Here is a 14,890-nt window from a genome sequence, read left to right on the forward strand (position 1 = left end):
TTCCAGCATTCCTGCGTGCTGGTCCCCAAAATTACTTCTCTAGATGACTAGTTATCTTTAGATTGCTAGTCCAGGTCTCTAGATTACCAGTCCAGTAATTTAACTTAATGCCCTAATGGGACAGAGTTTTTTTTAGCATTAGAGCCTGATCATTCAGTGTAAAATCAGGAAGCAGTATTGTCAAAGGAACAAAAGTTAAACTTCCTTCCCTCAAACACTGGATTCTGGGTCAACTGGAGGTTTTAAGATTGGGATTAATAAATTCATTCCATGCAAAGATGTTGAATTCATTTGACATATTCAAGCCCAAAAAGACATCAGGTAATTTTGAAATTAAATCAATGTATGATGTAGGAGGTGCCATGGTCCATGTGCCTGCACAAGAGTGACAGTGACCAGATGATCTGGTTCTGGGACATCACTGAGACCTTCCCATCACTTTTAGGGTACGGAGGGGCGAATCTTTTGTGTGTGATTAAGAAACCAGCTAAAAGCTCAGTTCAATGTCTCATTTAATAATGCGAATGTTTATTAAGCTAAGACACAGCCAATGAGTTTGATGAATCTTTCTTTGAAGGGACACTAGAACTGCAGGAAGAGAAATCTCATGTGATTGAGGACAACTCCTATTATCTGAAATGGTTGGGACCGGGACTATGTGGGATAAGCGTTTTTTTTTTGGATAACTGGTCATTTCTTAAAAACAGCCCAGAAGCCACATCAAATCACTGGATCAATGTTTAAACAACAACAAACAACAAGGGAAGGCTTTTAAGCATTAAAATGTTTAATTCTCACCAAAGAAATGCTGGCCACAACTCCACCGCTGATCACCAAGTCCTCCTAACCACCACCACCGATCCCCGACACGTCTACCATTCTGCCACTGATCACCAAGACTTCCCAACCACCACCGTCGATTCCTGACATGTCCACAACTCCACCGCCAATGACCGAGACTCCCTCCACCAATCCTCAGCATGTCCCCATCACTGCTTCTGATCCCCGGAGAGGCTTCCTACCGCATACACACACCAGACTCCTAGGTGTGCGGTATGCCTCGGGAGAATTTGGAGTCAGAACCTGGGCGTCGGGAGCTCCGGTGACCAAGGAGACAGGAGGCGCTGACTCCTCAGTAAATGTTCCACTGGCCTGGGAAGCCTCCCTAGGAATCAGTGCCAGCAGTGGGGACATGTCTGGGACTGATGATGGCAGTTGGGAAGTCTCGATGATCGGCAGTGGCGTGACCAGCATTTTTTTGGTGAGAATTGAACATTATTTTAATGTTTAAAAAGCTTTCCCTTGTTTGTTGTTGTTTAAACATTGATACATGATTTACTGTTGCTACTGGGCTGTTTAAAAAAAAAATGACCAGTTATCTGAAAAAAAAAGATTTATCTGACATTGGCCTGGTCCTGACCATTCAGGACAATCAGAGTTGAACTGCAGTTCCAGAATCCATCTAGATATTTGCTCATAAATCTCAGATTAAAATAGACCCAGGAGAGATGACATGTTTTATACAGAATAAATGGCAGAAACCAGAAACTATTGCCCTGAAATGCTGGTGAAGTTAAAGTTGATTAACGAGCCTTTTATATTTTGATGAAGCAATTATTAAGAGTGCAAGAGTATTGATGATTTTCGAAGTGGAAGAATAAAAACATAGATGAGCTATATGTAATCCCATTAAATGATGAGTTCGTGAACCTACGCGGTGTTTGAGTCCATGGAGAACGACAAGAAGATGAGATAATTACAATGTGCAAGCAGAAGATGTACATGGGCACTTTGTACATACAGACTGTACAAAGAATACAACAGTGGTTACCACATGTAGTTCTGTTAACAGAGCACAGATGTGTTAAAGACAAGACTTTAAACTTAATTACACAGCATGCAGGGAATGTGTCGAATTTTCACCTCCCACAGTGAGCAGTGGTAAGAAATCTTAAAGCAATAAAAGTTGTGAAGCTCCTTTTATGGGCTTTGTTATGTATTCATAGAATATTAGAATTTGTTAAGTATAAATAGCATCATTTGTTCCAGGAAAGAGGATTTGAAAGTAATGATTTACTTCACTGTAGTGAAAACCAATGATGTTCTGCAGTTTACCATTTCAACATGAAAACAAATAGAAACGTACAAATTACGAGTAGGAATTCATCAAGCCTGCTCCACCATTCAACAAGAACATATTGTAGTTGATCTCAGCTCCACACTCCCACATATCCTCAATAACCCTTCTGCCACTTACTTAGCAACCTCTCCACCTTTGCCTTGAGTGACTTTGCTTCCATTGCCATTAAAGGAAGAGAGTTTCAAAGATATATGATCCAATGGGAGAAAAAAAAATGGCCTTATCTGTGCCTGAAAGGGGCATTTTCTTATTTTTAATTTCTGACCCCTCGTTATAGATTCTCAAATGATGGAAAATCTTCTGCTACGTTTTTGAAGGGTGGGAGGAAACCAGAGCCCCCAGAGAAAACCCAGACAGACACGAGGAGAACGTACAAACTGATTACAGACAGCGGGAGATTCAAACCCAGGTCCAGTGGATCGCAGGAACTGTAAAGGCACTGTGCCAACTGCTACGCAAAACCGTTCTGCCCTTAATGACAGAAGAAATTCTTTCGCATCTCTGTTCTGAGCGGTTGCCCTACAATCCTAAAGTTGTGCCCTCTTGTCCCGGACTTTTCCACCTTGGGAAACAACCTTCCATATCTACTCTGTCCACGCCTTTAAACATTCAAAATGTTTCAATGGGATTTCCCCCCTGCCCCCCTAAATTCCAATCAGTACAGGCCAAGAGCCATCAAGCATTCTTCTTGCCATCAAGCATTCCAGTAAATTCTTGTGAATCTCTTATGAACCTTCTCCAATGCCAGCACATCTTTCTTAATTGAGGAGCCCAAAATTTTACTCAAAGTAAGATCTCACCTGTGCCTTATAAAGCCTCAACATCACATCCTTGCTCTTATACTCTATTCCTCTTGAAATGAATGTCAGGATTGCATTCTCCATGGATCCCTAGATCCACATTTCCAAATCTCCCTCTTGTTCCCTTCTTCTTAATATCCTCTCATTTATTGCATATGCATCTCCCCGAATGGTGATTACCTTCAATCTCTTTCTACAGATATTGCCTGAATGTTTCTAGGGGTTTTTGTTTTTATCCCGTGCTCTCTGAAAATGATGAAACTTAGATATGCAGTAAGACTTAAGGTTAAATAAAAGGTGTTTAAAAAAAAGTAACTGTATTAAACACTGATGTGTAAATACCTAAAATACAAGGCAAAGGAGGAAAAACCCAATACCCAACCCCAACCAACCAATTTTCCCTTGCAGCCGCTGCAACCGTGTCTGCCTGTCCCGCATCGGACTTGTCAGCCACAAACGAGCCTGCAGCTGACGTGGACTTTTACCCCCTCCATAAATCTTCGTCCGCGAAGCCAAGCCAAAGAATAGCTCCCAAATGATAATTGACATACTGATATTTACAATGATCATAGTTACAATAAAATGACTTTCATGAGATCATATATACAGAAGAATAGATTAGCAGCTTGTTTTCCATACTATCTCACTGAGTGTGTGTCTGTGTGCATGGGTGAGTGCATGGGTGAATGTGTGTGAGCATGTGAGTGAGTGTGTGGGTGTATGTGTAGTGTGAGTGGGTGTACGTGCAGTGTGAATGGGTGTGTTTGTGTGTGTGTGTGCGCACATGTGCATGTGCTTCTGCATGTGTGGGCTAAGTCAAATTCCTCTGGAAGTCGTCAGGCCCCCAGCTCTCCTGGGAGCCATGGCCTGAGCTGTGGATTTGGTGTACAAGCACAAATATAATGCTTCTAACAGAACCGCCTGCTTGTTCCAACATCATCACTCAAAAACCAAGTCCCTTGCAGGACCTGGTATCTAAAAGATCAGAAACTCTTACATGAGTTGGTAGGTAGATATCATAAACTGTTCCTGAGTCCACATCAATGGCATGGAACCCTGATGAGGATCCATAGATTGCCTTTAGCCTTTGACCTTCCTCAACAGTGAGGTCCACTGCCAGTGGTTTATGCGGGAGAGACGAAAAGGACTGCAAGAGAAGAAAGGACACAAGTCAAAGTCATACAGCACCTCAGGCCAACTAGTCTCCAACTTATCTTGTGGAGTATACTTACTTTAACATCAATACAACTAAATGAGAAGATCAAGGAAACTCTGTACTTTGGTAGGAGTTGAAATGTCTGAGACGAGAATAGATATCTAGGATTATCATTAAAGGTGAACACTTTCAGCTCATCTTTATTTAAAAGTGTTTCTGTCTCTTTCTGAGGTCCTTTCAGGTTGGCAGTGATCTTTCATTATTACAGCCAGTGACAGGGCTGGCTCAAACCTTCTTCAGTATTGTCGGCAATGTCAGGTTGCAAATTCCAGTATAATCCCCAATCCTTCTGAAAACACCACTTCATTCCACAATCCTCCATGTTACCTCATCCCGCGACCCTCCACGTCACTTCATTCTGAGACCACCATGTCATGGCAATTTTTAACACAATACCATTGGTAACTTGTCACCTCCATCCTCTATAATCTCAACTTTCCACAACAATCAGCAAGTGAGAAAAAAATTCCATGATTTAGGACACAGAATAATGCAGCAAAATATAGGCCCTATGGCCCATGATGTTGTGCATATTTATGTGGACCTACTCCAGATCAATCTCACATTCCCAACCTTACACCCATAATCCTCATCCACATACCCATCTAAGAGACTTCTGTAGGCCCCTATTGTACCAGACTCCACTACTACACCGCTAATGTATTCCAGGCACACATCACTCTCTGTGTAAAATCAAATCTGACATCTCCCCTAAACTTTCCTCCAGTCTCCTTAAAGTCCTCTGGTCTTGGCCATTGTGTCCTTGGGCAAAAAGGGGCTGGTTGTCCATTCCATCAATGCCTCTCATAATCTAAATTTAAATCTATCACAGAGCCATGGCCAAAATGTGAGATTTTGCCATCTCTGATGTCATTAATTTGATAATACTTAAAATTGTGCCTGCTCTACCAAGATTTTCCAGCATTTTCTCTATTTGCTTGAAAATTTTATTTTACCGTTTTTCAATATTGTACTTGAAAACACAGACATTTTTACTCAATTTACACATTCTTTCAGAACAATTCGGTTCTGAGGTTCAGATACAAGATCAATTTACTTGTAATTCCCCTCCTCCCCTTCACATCAAGAAAACAAAACAACTAAATTGATACTTTTATAGACTCCACGTGGACCTGCGCGAAGGTGAGACCCTTTTGGCTTGAATTATCTAATATATTAAATAGGATTACGGGAGCTGGATCCAGAGTTGTATTTTTTTTGGAAACCTGGTAGATGTGGGCAGAAAATTAACAAAATTCAAAATTAAATTTGTAGATATTGCCCTGTCAGTAGCAAAAAAAAATGTAGAGACAGAACGTAGTAAAGTTAAAAAAAAAAATCAGCATCTACTTCCATTCTTTGAGGTACTTCATGGCTGTTGTCTTCACATGTTTTATCAGATTTTTAGATCTGTGAGCTTTTATTATAACTGGGCACCAAAGTGCTCTAGATAAGGTGGCCATATTTTGGCAAAAGAGTCATATTTATCTCTTAAATTATATGTTATTTTCTCCATGGGCACACAGTGGTGCATCTCTGTGGACCGTCGAGTGATGAGCAGGGGGAAGTGTGACTTCCAGGTGATTGCAATACATTTTTTTTTGCTACTGACAGGGCAATGTCTACAAATATCTCCTTTTTGGGACATTTTCCCATGAAATAATTGTAAGGAAAGAATTTGCAATTATTTTGAAACTTAAAGCATTTCACTGACAAGAAACTACCTCCAGCAAATTTCTACAGATGTGGTGGAAAGTGTACCGACTCACTGCAACATGGCCTGGTATGGAGACACTAACACTCCTGAGTATAATGCCCTCCAAAAGGCAGTGGACACAAACCAGGGCATCACAGGCAAAACCCTCCCCTCTACTGAGAACATCTGCAGGGAACGTTACCGTAGGAAAGCTGCAGCAATGATCATGGATCCATGCCATCCAGCATATGCTCGGTTCTCGCTGCTGCCATCAGGAAAGAGGTATGGGTGCCATAAGACTTGCAACAACCAATTCAGGAACAGCTGCTCCCCCTCCACCATCAGACTCCTCAACATCAAACTCAATCAGGGACTCATTTAAGGACTCTAACTTGTGCATTTCATTAAAAAAAAATAATCTCTGTGTTGCACAGTTCGTTTATTCTCGTTACCTGTGTACATTTCTTTATATGCGTACCATTTATTTTTTGCACTATCAGCAAGTGGTAATTCTGTCTGGCCCACAGGAAGAAGGATCTCAGGGTTGTATGTGATATCATGTATGTAATCTGACAATAAATCTGAAATCTGACAAGTCCTTAGTGTTGCAATATAAAAAATGCATTAGTGAGTGTGATCACAGCAAGCTCCCAGCAACACCAGCGTGACAATGACCAGACAGACTGTGGTGGTACACCACCGGCCTACTGCAGGGGGCAACCTCTGTACCTGCAGGAATGTAAGGAGACAGGACAACACCTGGGCGGCTGCCAGTCAGTCGGCCTGAGTGGATCACGCCCCACTCAGTCGGGTGTCAATCAACCTCCGGGATATAAGACTGTGCCGGCCTCCCGAGGCCTCACTCAGAGTTGCTGCAGCCACAGCCAGGCTGGCTCTGTGGAAGTCTTTGTGGATTAAAGCATGTTGTGTGTGTCTGATTCTGGCAAACAGGGCACCACACAGACATTCCAGTAGTGCAGGGAGAATAGAATTTCAGGAACACATTAAAACTATTCACAAAGACCCTCAGTTTAATCAATCTACTCGTGCCAATACGAAGGGAATCACTTGCTCCTGGGTTCTTGTGTCATGGGGTGTCCTGGACTGCTGAGTGGTCAACTGCAGAGTCCGAGATTCATCGCAAGTCCAGTGCCAGCATATCCCACTGGCAACTCTACCCTTGGACTCACCTTCGACCCAGATGCAGAGTGCTGAAGAGATTGGAGGTACATGTTGAACCAAAGAGGGGAGGTATATGGATCTGCTGGAAGCTCAGTGCAGGTCTGTGCTTTAATGACTAAACCTACTTTGCTGTATCTTTGCTACATAATTTGTTAGTTATTTAATGAAATGCATATAAATTTAATTTTAATATATTTTACTTTTTAAATTATTCAAATCTATTTGAGTAGTTTTTAAATGCAACTCTTAGAAAATTTGAATATTGTTCAAAAGCCTTTGACTGCCAGTGAGCTGTTAATGTACATCAGTGTCTCGGGGAGGGGCCTCAACGAGGTGCTGCCCAAGGTCTATTTGGCGATCACAGCACAGCTGTCACATGCAGAGGGCCAATTCAATCGGCCCTCCACTTCTGGCAAGGATCAAGTTCCATGCGATCTGTTCTTATGTTTCATCGGAAAACAGTGCCGTTGAGAGTGTAGCACCCTGATTACTGCTCGAGGCTGAGGTACAACTTTTGGATGGAAACCTTAAACAGCAACTTTTGCAAAAAAGTGCTAAAACTGAGTCAAATGAGCAAACAAAACCTAAATCACATGGTGGTTAAACATTTCATACAACCTCTAAATAATTAAATACAATCAGCTGGAGGAACTCAGCAGGTCAAGGAGCATCAGTGGGAGAAAAAGAATGGTCGACGATTCAGGCCGGAATCCTTCATCATGTTATTTGGTGTCTCCAAATAAGTAAAGAGAGTGAAGACATTTTTTGCATTTAGATTTATTCTGAACCTCTCATTTTTTTCTCTCAATTATTTCTGATCAAATATCAATGCTTGAAAATAGGCTGCTGCAGAACCTTTATTTTACAGGTTATTCTCTTCCAGCTAACTCTGCTTAGACATTGGTTGAGCAATTTTGTTGTTTTCTGTAACTAGAACATTGAACAAAGAAATCTGCAGCACTGTTCAGGTCCTTGGGCCCACAATGTGGTGCTGACCTAATAACCTACTCTAATAACTGCCCAGAATTTTCCTGCTGAATAACCCCCCATTTTTCTCTGTTCCATTACTTATTTAACAGTCTCTTAAAGGATGCAATTGTACCTGCCTCCTTCACTGTGGTTGGAAACTCATGCCATACACCCACCACTCTTACATCTTCCCTAAATGTAATCCGAAGCGCCTTAAAACTATGCCAGTTCAGATTAGCTAGTTTAGCCCTGAGAAAAACTCTGTGGGCCATCCACATGATCAATGCCTCTTAGCATCTTGTACACTTCCATCAGGACACCCTTCATCCCCTATCGCTTTCAGGCAAAAAGACCATGTTCACTCAATAGCACAAGGAAGTTTTCTAAGTTGTTTAAAGAACATCTTATCAATCCTTGACTCATCTCAGAGATAGCTTGGATCCGGCAGTCTGAAGGCTCCATGTGTAAGGTGGTATTAAACTCAGGATAATTGTAAATTAGAGATATACAATCAAACTCCTAGAACAGTGAACTCCAAACTATACAGTTCTAACAGGTTATTTTTCAAAATAGTGAGTCACTAAGTTTGTAACATCCACCTTCATTTGGGGATTACAATCCTGGTGCTTGGAGGTAATGGTTTCCCATATCTTTTCCCAAAAAATCATGAATTCACCTTGAGGGAAACTTATGTTCTGAACTTGCATGCAGAATTCCAAAATAAAAATCAGAATGTACTTTTTCTCATATTTGTTCATTGTCAAACCTCCACAGACTTAAGATTATGTAAAATGGGCAGCAGAGCGACATATCTGGTAGAGCCACTGCCCCATAGGTCCAGCAACACGAGTTCAACCCTGTCTCCTGGTGCTGTCTGCGTGCAGTTTGCATGTACTCTGTGTGGGTTTCCTCCGGGTCCTCTAGTTTCCTCATACAACCCAGAGGTGTGGCTGATTGGTAGTTTAACACCAGTGTAAATTGCCCTTGGTGTGTGCAGCTGAGAGGTGGAATCAGGAGGGAGTTAATGGAAATGTGGGGGTATAAAGTTGAATCAGAGTGAACGAGTACTCTGTAATCTCATCAGGGTCCAAAAGCCTGTTGCTGTGCTGTAATAATTCTAAATCTGCACTTTGCTGCCATATCCAATATTACACTGTGAGGATATCTATCTTAGCTATCTTTTGAATTTAGACATACAGCAAGGTAAAACAGTCACTTCTGGCCCATGACCCATGCTGCCAAAATCCACCAATCAACTTACAAACTTTTGTATGTTTTTAGAGAGTGGGAGGAAACTGGAGCACCTGGAGGGAACCCACAAAGACACTGGAGAACATACAAACTCCCTTCAGATGGCGATACATTCGAACCTGGGTCCTGTAATTGCGTCTTGCTAATGGCTACATTAATTGCACCACCCTTTTTATACAGTTGCAGAAGTTTTTGCAGCTCTGTTCCTTCCACTGATCTCCTGGAGTATTCTCCATTTGAAGATGACAGCCCCTCAGCGAATTCCTTTATTGAGGCTTCGACTCTCAAACTGCAACCTTTCAAAAGCTGACCTCCAGTGATCTAACCTCTCCATCCTTCCAGATATTCACCAACCTCTGCAAGAAATTCCAACGCACCTCAATTTCATGAGCCTACCTCTTACAACATCCTGTGGAATTTTCCCTACTGGTGGAAGCATCTCAACATTTTCCCTGCCATGCCCCCTTGTGAACTTTCACTGAGATCATCCCTTGTTCTCCTAAACTCCAAAGGTTATCAATATGATTTCTATCAGGAAACCGGATAGGTTAATAAAAAATTGAGAGCCAGCTTTTTTCAACGCTGGCCCTCTGGTGAGGGGGCGGGGGAGGGGGTGGCTACAGCACATTTAAGTAAAAGCCTTGTTTTCTTCTTGCCTCACATAACAGAAATATTTTTAATGCTATTTATGTGGTTGGTAGGAGAAAAGTACAGAAGAAACCAAAACTTGACTGCTTCACAGGGAAGGGGGCCTATAAATATTGAGCACAGTCCTAGGGGTGCCATAGCTGATAAAAGGTTGAGAATGGCTAGGGCTGACAGTCAGACTGATTTTCCTCATGTAAAATGTTCAGGACTTAAGAGAATGCAAGAGCAGGCACTGGTGAGGCTTCACTTGGAGTAAATGGTACAGTTTTGGACTCCTTATTTCAGAAAAGATATGCTGGCATTGGAGAGAGTACAGAGAAGATTCACAAGAATGATTCCTGGAATGAAGGAATATGAGGAACATCTGATGGGACTTGGACGGTACTCCTGGGATTTCAGAAGAATGAGGTGGGAACTTCATAGAAGCATTTTTAATGTTAAAAGGCTTGGATTGAGTAGATGTGGCAAAGTTGTTTCCATGGTTCTTTAGCTAGGGAGTAGAATTTGCTATCATGGGTGGCTGTTGGGAGTATTTAAGGCAGAGATTTATAGACATCTTAATAATCAGGGTATCCATGGTTTTGGGGATAAATGAATGGGAGAATGAATCAGCTCATGATGGAATGGCAGAGTGGACTCAATGGGCCAAATGGCTTAGTTTGGCTCCTATATCTTCTGGTCTTATGAACATACGTTTAAGGTGAGGAATTTAAAGGACATGCGCAGGGCAAGCATCTTAGCAGAGAGAGTGGTGGGTGCCTGAAACAGGCTGACAATGGTGAGGCTAAACTTGGAGTATTGTGTACAGTTTTGGTCACCAAAGTACAGGAAAGATATCAACAAGTTAGAGAGATTGCAGAGAAGATTTACTAGAATGTTGCCAGGGTTACAGGGTCTAAGTTATAGGGAAAGGTTAAATGAGTTAGATCTTTATTCTTTGGAACGTAGAAGGTTGAGAGGGGATTTGATTGAGGTATTTAAAATTATTAGGGGTATAGCAAAGGAACTCTTTGCTCTGGGGCTCTCTTCCTTATGGAAATGAGCCATTAGCGTGGGCTGTGAGAGATTCATCGTTGGATGAGTTGACCTGGAGAGAGAGGCTTTTTTCCTTTAAGGGGGAAATACAAATGAGATGACGAGTTGAGAGTTAGGGGGCAAAATTTTAGAGGAAACATGAGGAGGGACTTCTTTCCTCAGAGAGTGGTGGGTGTGCGGAACAAGCTTCCAGACAAAGTGGCGGAGGCAGGGTCGATATTAGCATTTAAGGAGAAGTTGGATATGTACATGGACAGGAAAGTATTGGAGGGTTAGGGGTTGAGTGTAGGTCAGTGTAGGAGAACGTGTTCGGCATGGACTAGAAGGGCCAAGCTGGCCTGTTTCTCTGCTGTAATTTTTATATGGTTGTAGTTGTGAAATGGACCGACACAGGTGTGAGCAGCAAAGTTTAGTTCACATTGAGAGTCATGTTCAGTGCAGACATATGGGCTGAAGGGACTGTTCCTGTGTTCTCTGTATGAAGATCTTCTGAACTGTCTCCAGTGCTAACCAGGAGTTGTAATTCAAATCAGCCTTATGCTCAAATGCATTTTTACTTTATTGGTAAAGAATAATAAAGCATCCTTTCTGCAGCAAAGGAAATCTTTGCTCTGGGGCTCTCTTCCTTATGGAAATGAGCCATTAGCGTGGGCTGTGAGAGATTCATCGTTGGATGAGTTGATGTGGTTCATTATGTTTAAGCTCGCTGAATGTAGCCCAGCAGGGAGAAAGAACTCCCGCAGTTGCTATTTGGAGTGAAGTGGTAAATGCATCTCCATTAAATTTTCTTCTGTTGTATTTTCTTTTGGAGATGAGTGGTAAGACCCCACTGGAATACTGCACTCGTGCTCTGAAAGGTTTCAGAAGTTCCCAGTGATGGTGCAGGAGAGGGTCTGCAGAATAATGGCAGTTATATATAGGTTCAAACGTTTGTTATATTGTCACGTAATAATTCATAAGAATGTAATTAATATACATGATATACCTCAACTTTTGCCTGCCATACGGCAAAGAAAGAGTCACTATGAACATTGCCCGGTGCTCCAGCAACAGGAGAAAAGGAAGCAAAAGAGACCTGCCAGAGTCACTGAGTATCTGTGGATTCACCTCCAGCGCTCCCAAACTTCTGCAGCCGCACAGATTCCAGTCTGATTAATCGGCAGCCCGAGATCCAGATCCAAACCTTTGATGTGATCAGGAAGCTAAAGGAATTCAGCTGCCATGGAGAAAGCAGACATTCTCCTTGGAGAAAAGGAGGTGGGAGGAGACTGGAGGGTGATTTACTTTAGTAAGGGTGAAACATGCAAGTCTGCGGACAGAATGTTTTTGTATTTCATTACATCCAGCAAGTCTGAGCATAATGAATATCAAGTCATGCAAGACAAATGTCTTTGCTGTCTCCACTGAAGACTCATTTCCATTAATCAGATCCCAATAGCAAGAAGAATCAGGACCCAAGGACATAGTTTCAAAACATTATGCAAAGGAAACAGGAGGAATACGAGGATGCTTTTTATTGTCTGGCATGGTCTTGAACTCAGTGTCTGTATGGGAGATGGGAACAGAATCAGTCAGGAATCTAAGAAGGGAACAGAATGTGGAATAATTTGCAGAGATACAGGGAATGAGACACACTGGATTGTCAGACGGCCTCCTCTATGCTATTTCAATCCTATAATAGGATTATTGGCTCAACAGATAGTGAGCTAAGGTTATATTGGGGCAATGAACGGTGATCTAACTGAGGATTTGAGTCCCTGAATGGGCTTCCTTTTGCTACTGTTCCATTCTTATGCAATATTAATAAGGTGATGGTAGAAATACTCAGCAGATCTAGCAGTATCTGAACACAGAAAAGGAGGCTAAACAAATGGACAGGTGATTCTAATTTTAATATTTCAATTTTATGTTAGACATACAGCACAGTTATAGACCCTTCCAGCCCGTGAGCCCCTGCCGCCCAAATACTCCAATTAACGTACAACCCCACATATGTTTTGAAGGATGGGAGGAAACTGGAGAAAACCCATGGAGAGACAGAGAGAACATACAAACTCCTCACAGACAGCTCTGGATTCAAACCGGGTCGCCTGCGCTGGAACAGAGTCACACTAATTGTGCCTGCTAGAAGGTGTTGGACTTGTTTCTGAATCTCGACTTTCCCCCTGCAGATACTAATTGGCATTCTGACTCGATTCTATTCACATGTAATTTATTTATCATGTTCACTGTGATGAACTCATCAATTTATATCTTGAATTGTGAGATTAGCTTTATTGTGAGTGTCATAATCCTTATATTTCTTTCAAACCTATCAAGCAGGGCCATTGTTTGAAAGAGTTCAACATAACTCTTTTTTTTCTCACAGCCTGTTCCACTTCTCAGCTCTGCTGACCTAAATAAGGTGGGGAATTAATAGACTCAGAAAGTGGAACATTTCTCAACCAATATGTTCCAGAATTTTTGGGCATTAACACTGAGAGACCACAAAGAAGGATGCACTTAAAAAAGTAGGTCATGAACAGATGATATTGACGGCTTAAGAAGTTCAATGGTTTACTACACATTTTTATTGTTAATGTAGCTTGCTATTAAAATAATTCTTTAACTTTTTTATCCCCCGCAAGCATCTGCATTTCATTTACTTACTAAAGGCTTCAACAAGTTTTTGAGCTCAAAAAAGCCTGCTGACAAAAACAACGATCAAGAGGGAATCAGAAAGAGATGTAAGACATGGACTAAGTGTTGACATGGTATATGCTTTTGTAGGTCATAGTTACCAATCTGCCTTTTATTATACGTTCACTATGGGAGTGAGCACTAATGAACTAAATATCCTAACATATACGAGGGCAAAATAACCTATATATATTATACACACACACACACACACACACACACACACACACACACACACACACACACATATACATATATACATACATATACATATACACCCACACACACACATATGTGTATGGGTCTCAGAAATGTATATAAGATTTTGAGGGGCTTAAATAGGATGGACTGTCAGCAGATTTTTCCTGGGGCAACAATAGCAAATACCAGAGGACATCTTTTTAAGGTGAGGGGAGGAAAGTTTGGAGGATTCGTCAGAGGTAAGTTTTTTTTTTACACAGAGAGTGGTGAGTGCCAGGAATGCAATGCTGGTGGTGGAGGCTGGTACACTCAGGACATTCAAATGACATTGGCACTTACCTTCATTGGTAGCTCTCATGATTTTCCTCCTGCATCTGAGATTCATTACCCGTCTACTGATGCGTGCGCGCTATTACCCCCATGCGTCGCATCGCTTACATCATCATCAGTGGCCGGCTCCGTCCCAACAAAGGTAAGTGCACGACAGGCACGTGGATATAAGCAAAATAGAGGGTTATGGGTGTGAGGTAGGGAAAAATTAATTGCTGTGGAGTGGGTTTACATTGGCCGGCACAACATTGTGGGCTGAAGAGCTTGCATTGTGCTGGAATATTCCACGTAATCAGCGATTTGATTCTGACAACATTCACATTGTTGCAGCCCTGCAGGTGCAGGTTGTGATTACTCAAAGAGTGGTTATTTATGCTTTTCTAGAGGAGTCATGGGGATACTCGGGCCAGTGACCTCGTGTAACCACCTCTGCATCAATGCAGTGCATTGTGAACATGAGCCTCCTTTTCTGTGGAGTAGACAATCATGTTAATACAATGCACTCACATCAAGCCTAAGGCAACTGACAATCTTTCATCATTGTCCTGGTAAAAACTTCACAGTGGGTTCACATGAAACAAGTTTGCCTGTGAATTTTCTTACCTTAAATGCCATAAATTTGTGATATGGTTTAGGAGCCCATGCATAGACTTCCACTGAGTTCTTCAGCGCAATCACTAAGAACTTTATCCTTTCATATTTTACTGTTGGAAAAAAAGGGTTAATGTAGCAGTCATTTTGGT

General features: G+C 41.8%; 1 protein-coding gene across 5 annotated transcripts in view; it reads right to left on the reverse strand.

Annotated features, from left to right (window-relative positions):
* The window catches only part of LOC138740600 (mitogen-activated protein kinase kinase kinase kinase 4), a 270,004-nt gene that overhangs the window by 19,917 nt on the left and 235,197 nt on the right, over positions 1 to 14,890 (reverse strand). For all 5 annotated transcript variants that reach the window (XM_069893467.1, XM_069893469.1, XM_069893466.1 and 2 more), the window contains 2 exons: positions 14,751 to 14,851; positions 3,938 to 4,087 (listed from right to left, as the gene is read on the reverse strand). In XM_069893467.1, coding sequence (XP_069749568.1) covers positions 3,938 to 4,087; positions 14,751 to 14,851 — 251 coding nt within the window. The remainder of the gene's footprint in view (positions 1 to 3,937; positions 4,088 to 14,750; positions 14,852 to 14,890) is intronic.

This window comes from Narcine bancroftii, chromosome 8 (assembly GCF_036971445.1).
Source record: "Narcine bancroftii isolate sNarBan1 chromosome 8, sNarBan1.hap1, whole genome shotgun sequence".
In the NCBI taxonomy this organism is placed as follows: domain Eukaryota; kingdom Metazoa; phylum Chordata; class Chondrichthyes; order Torpediniformes; family Narcinidae; genus Narcine; species Narcine bancroftii.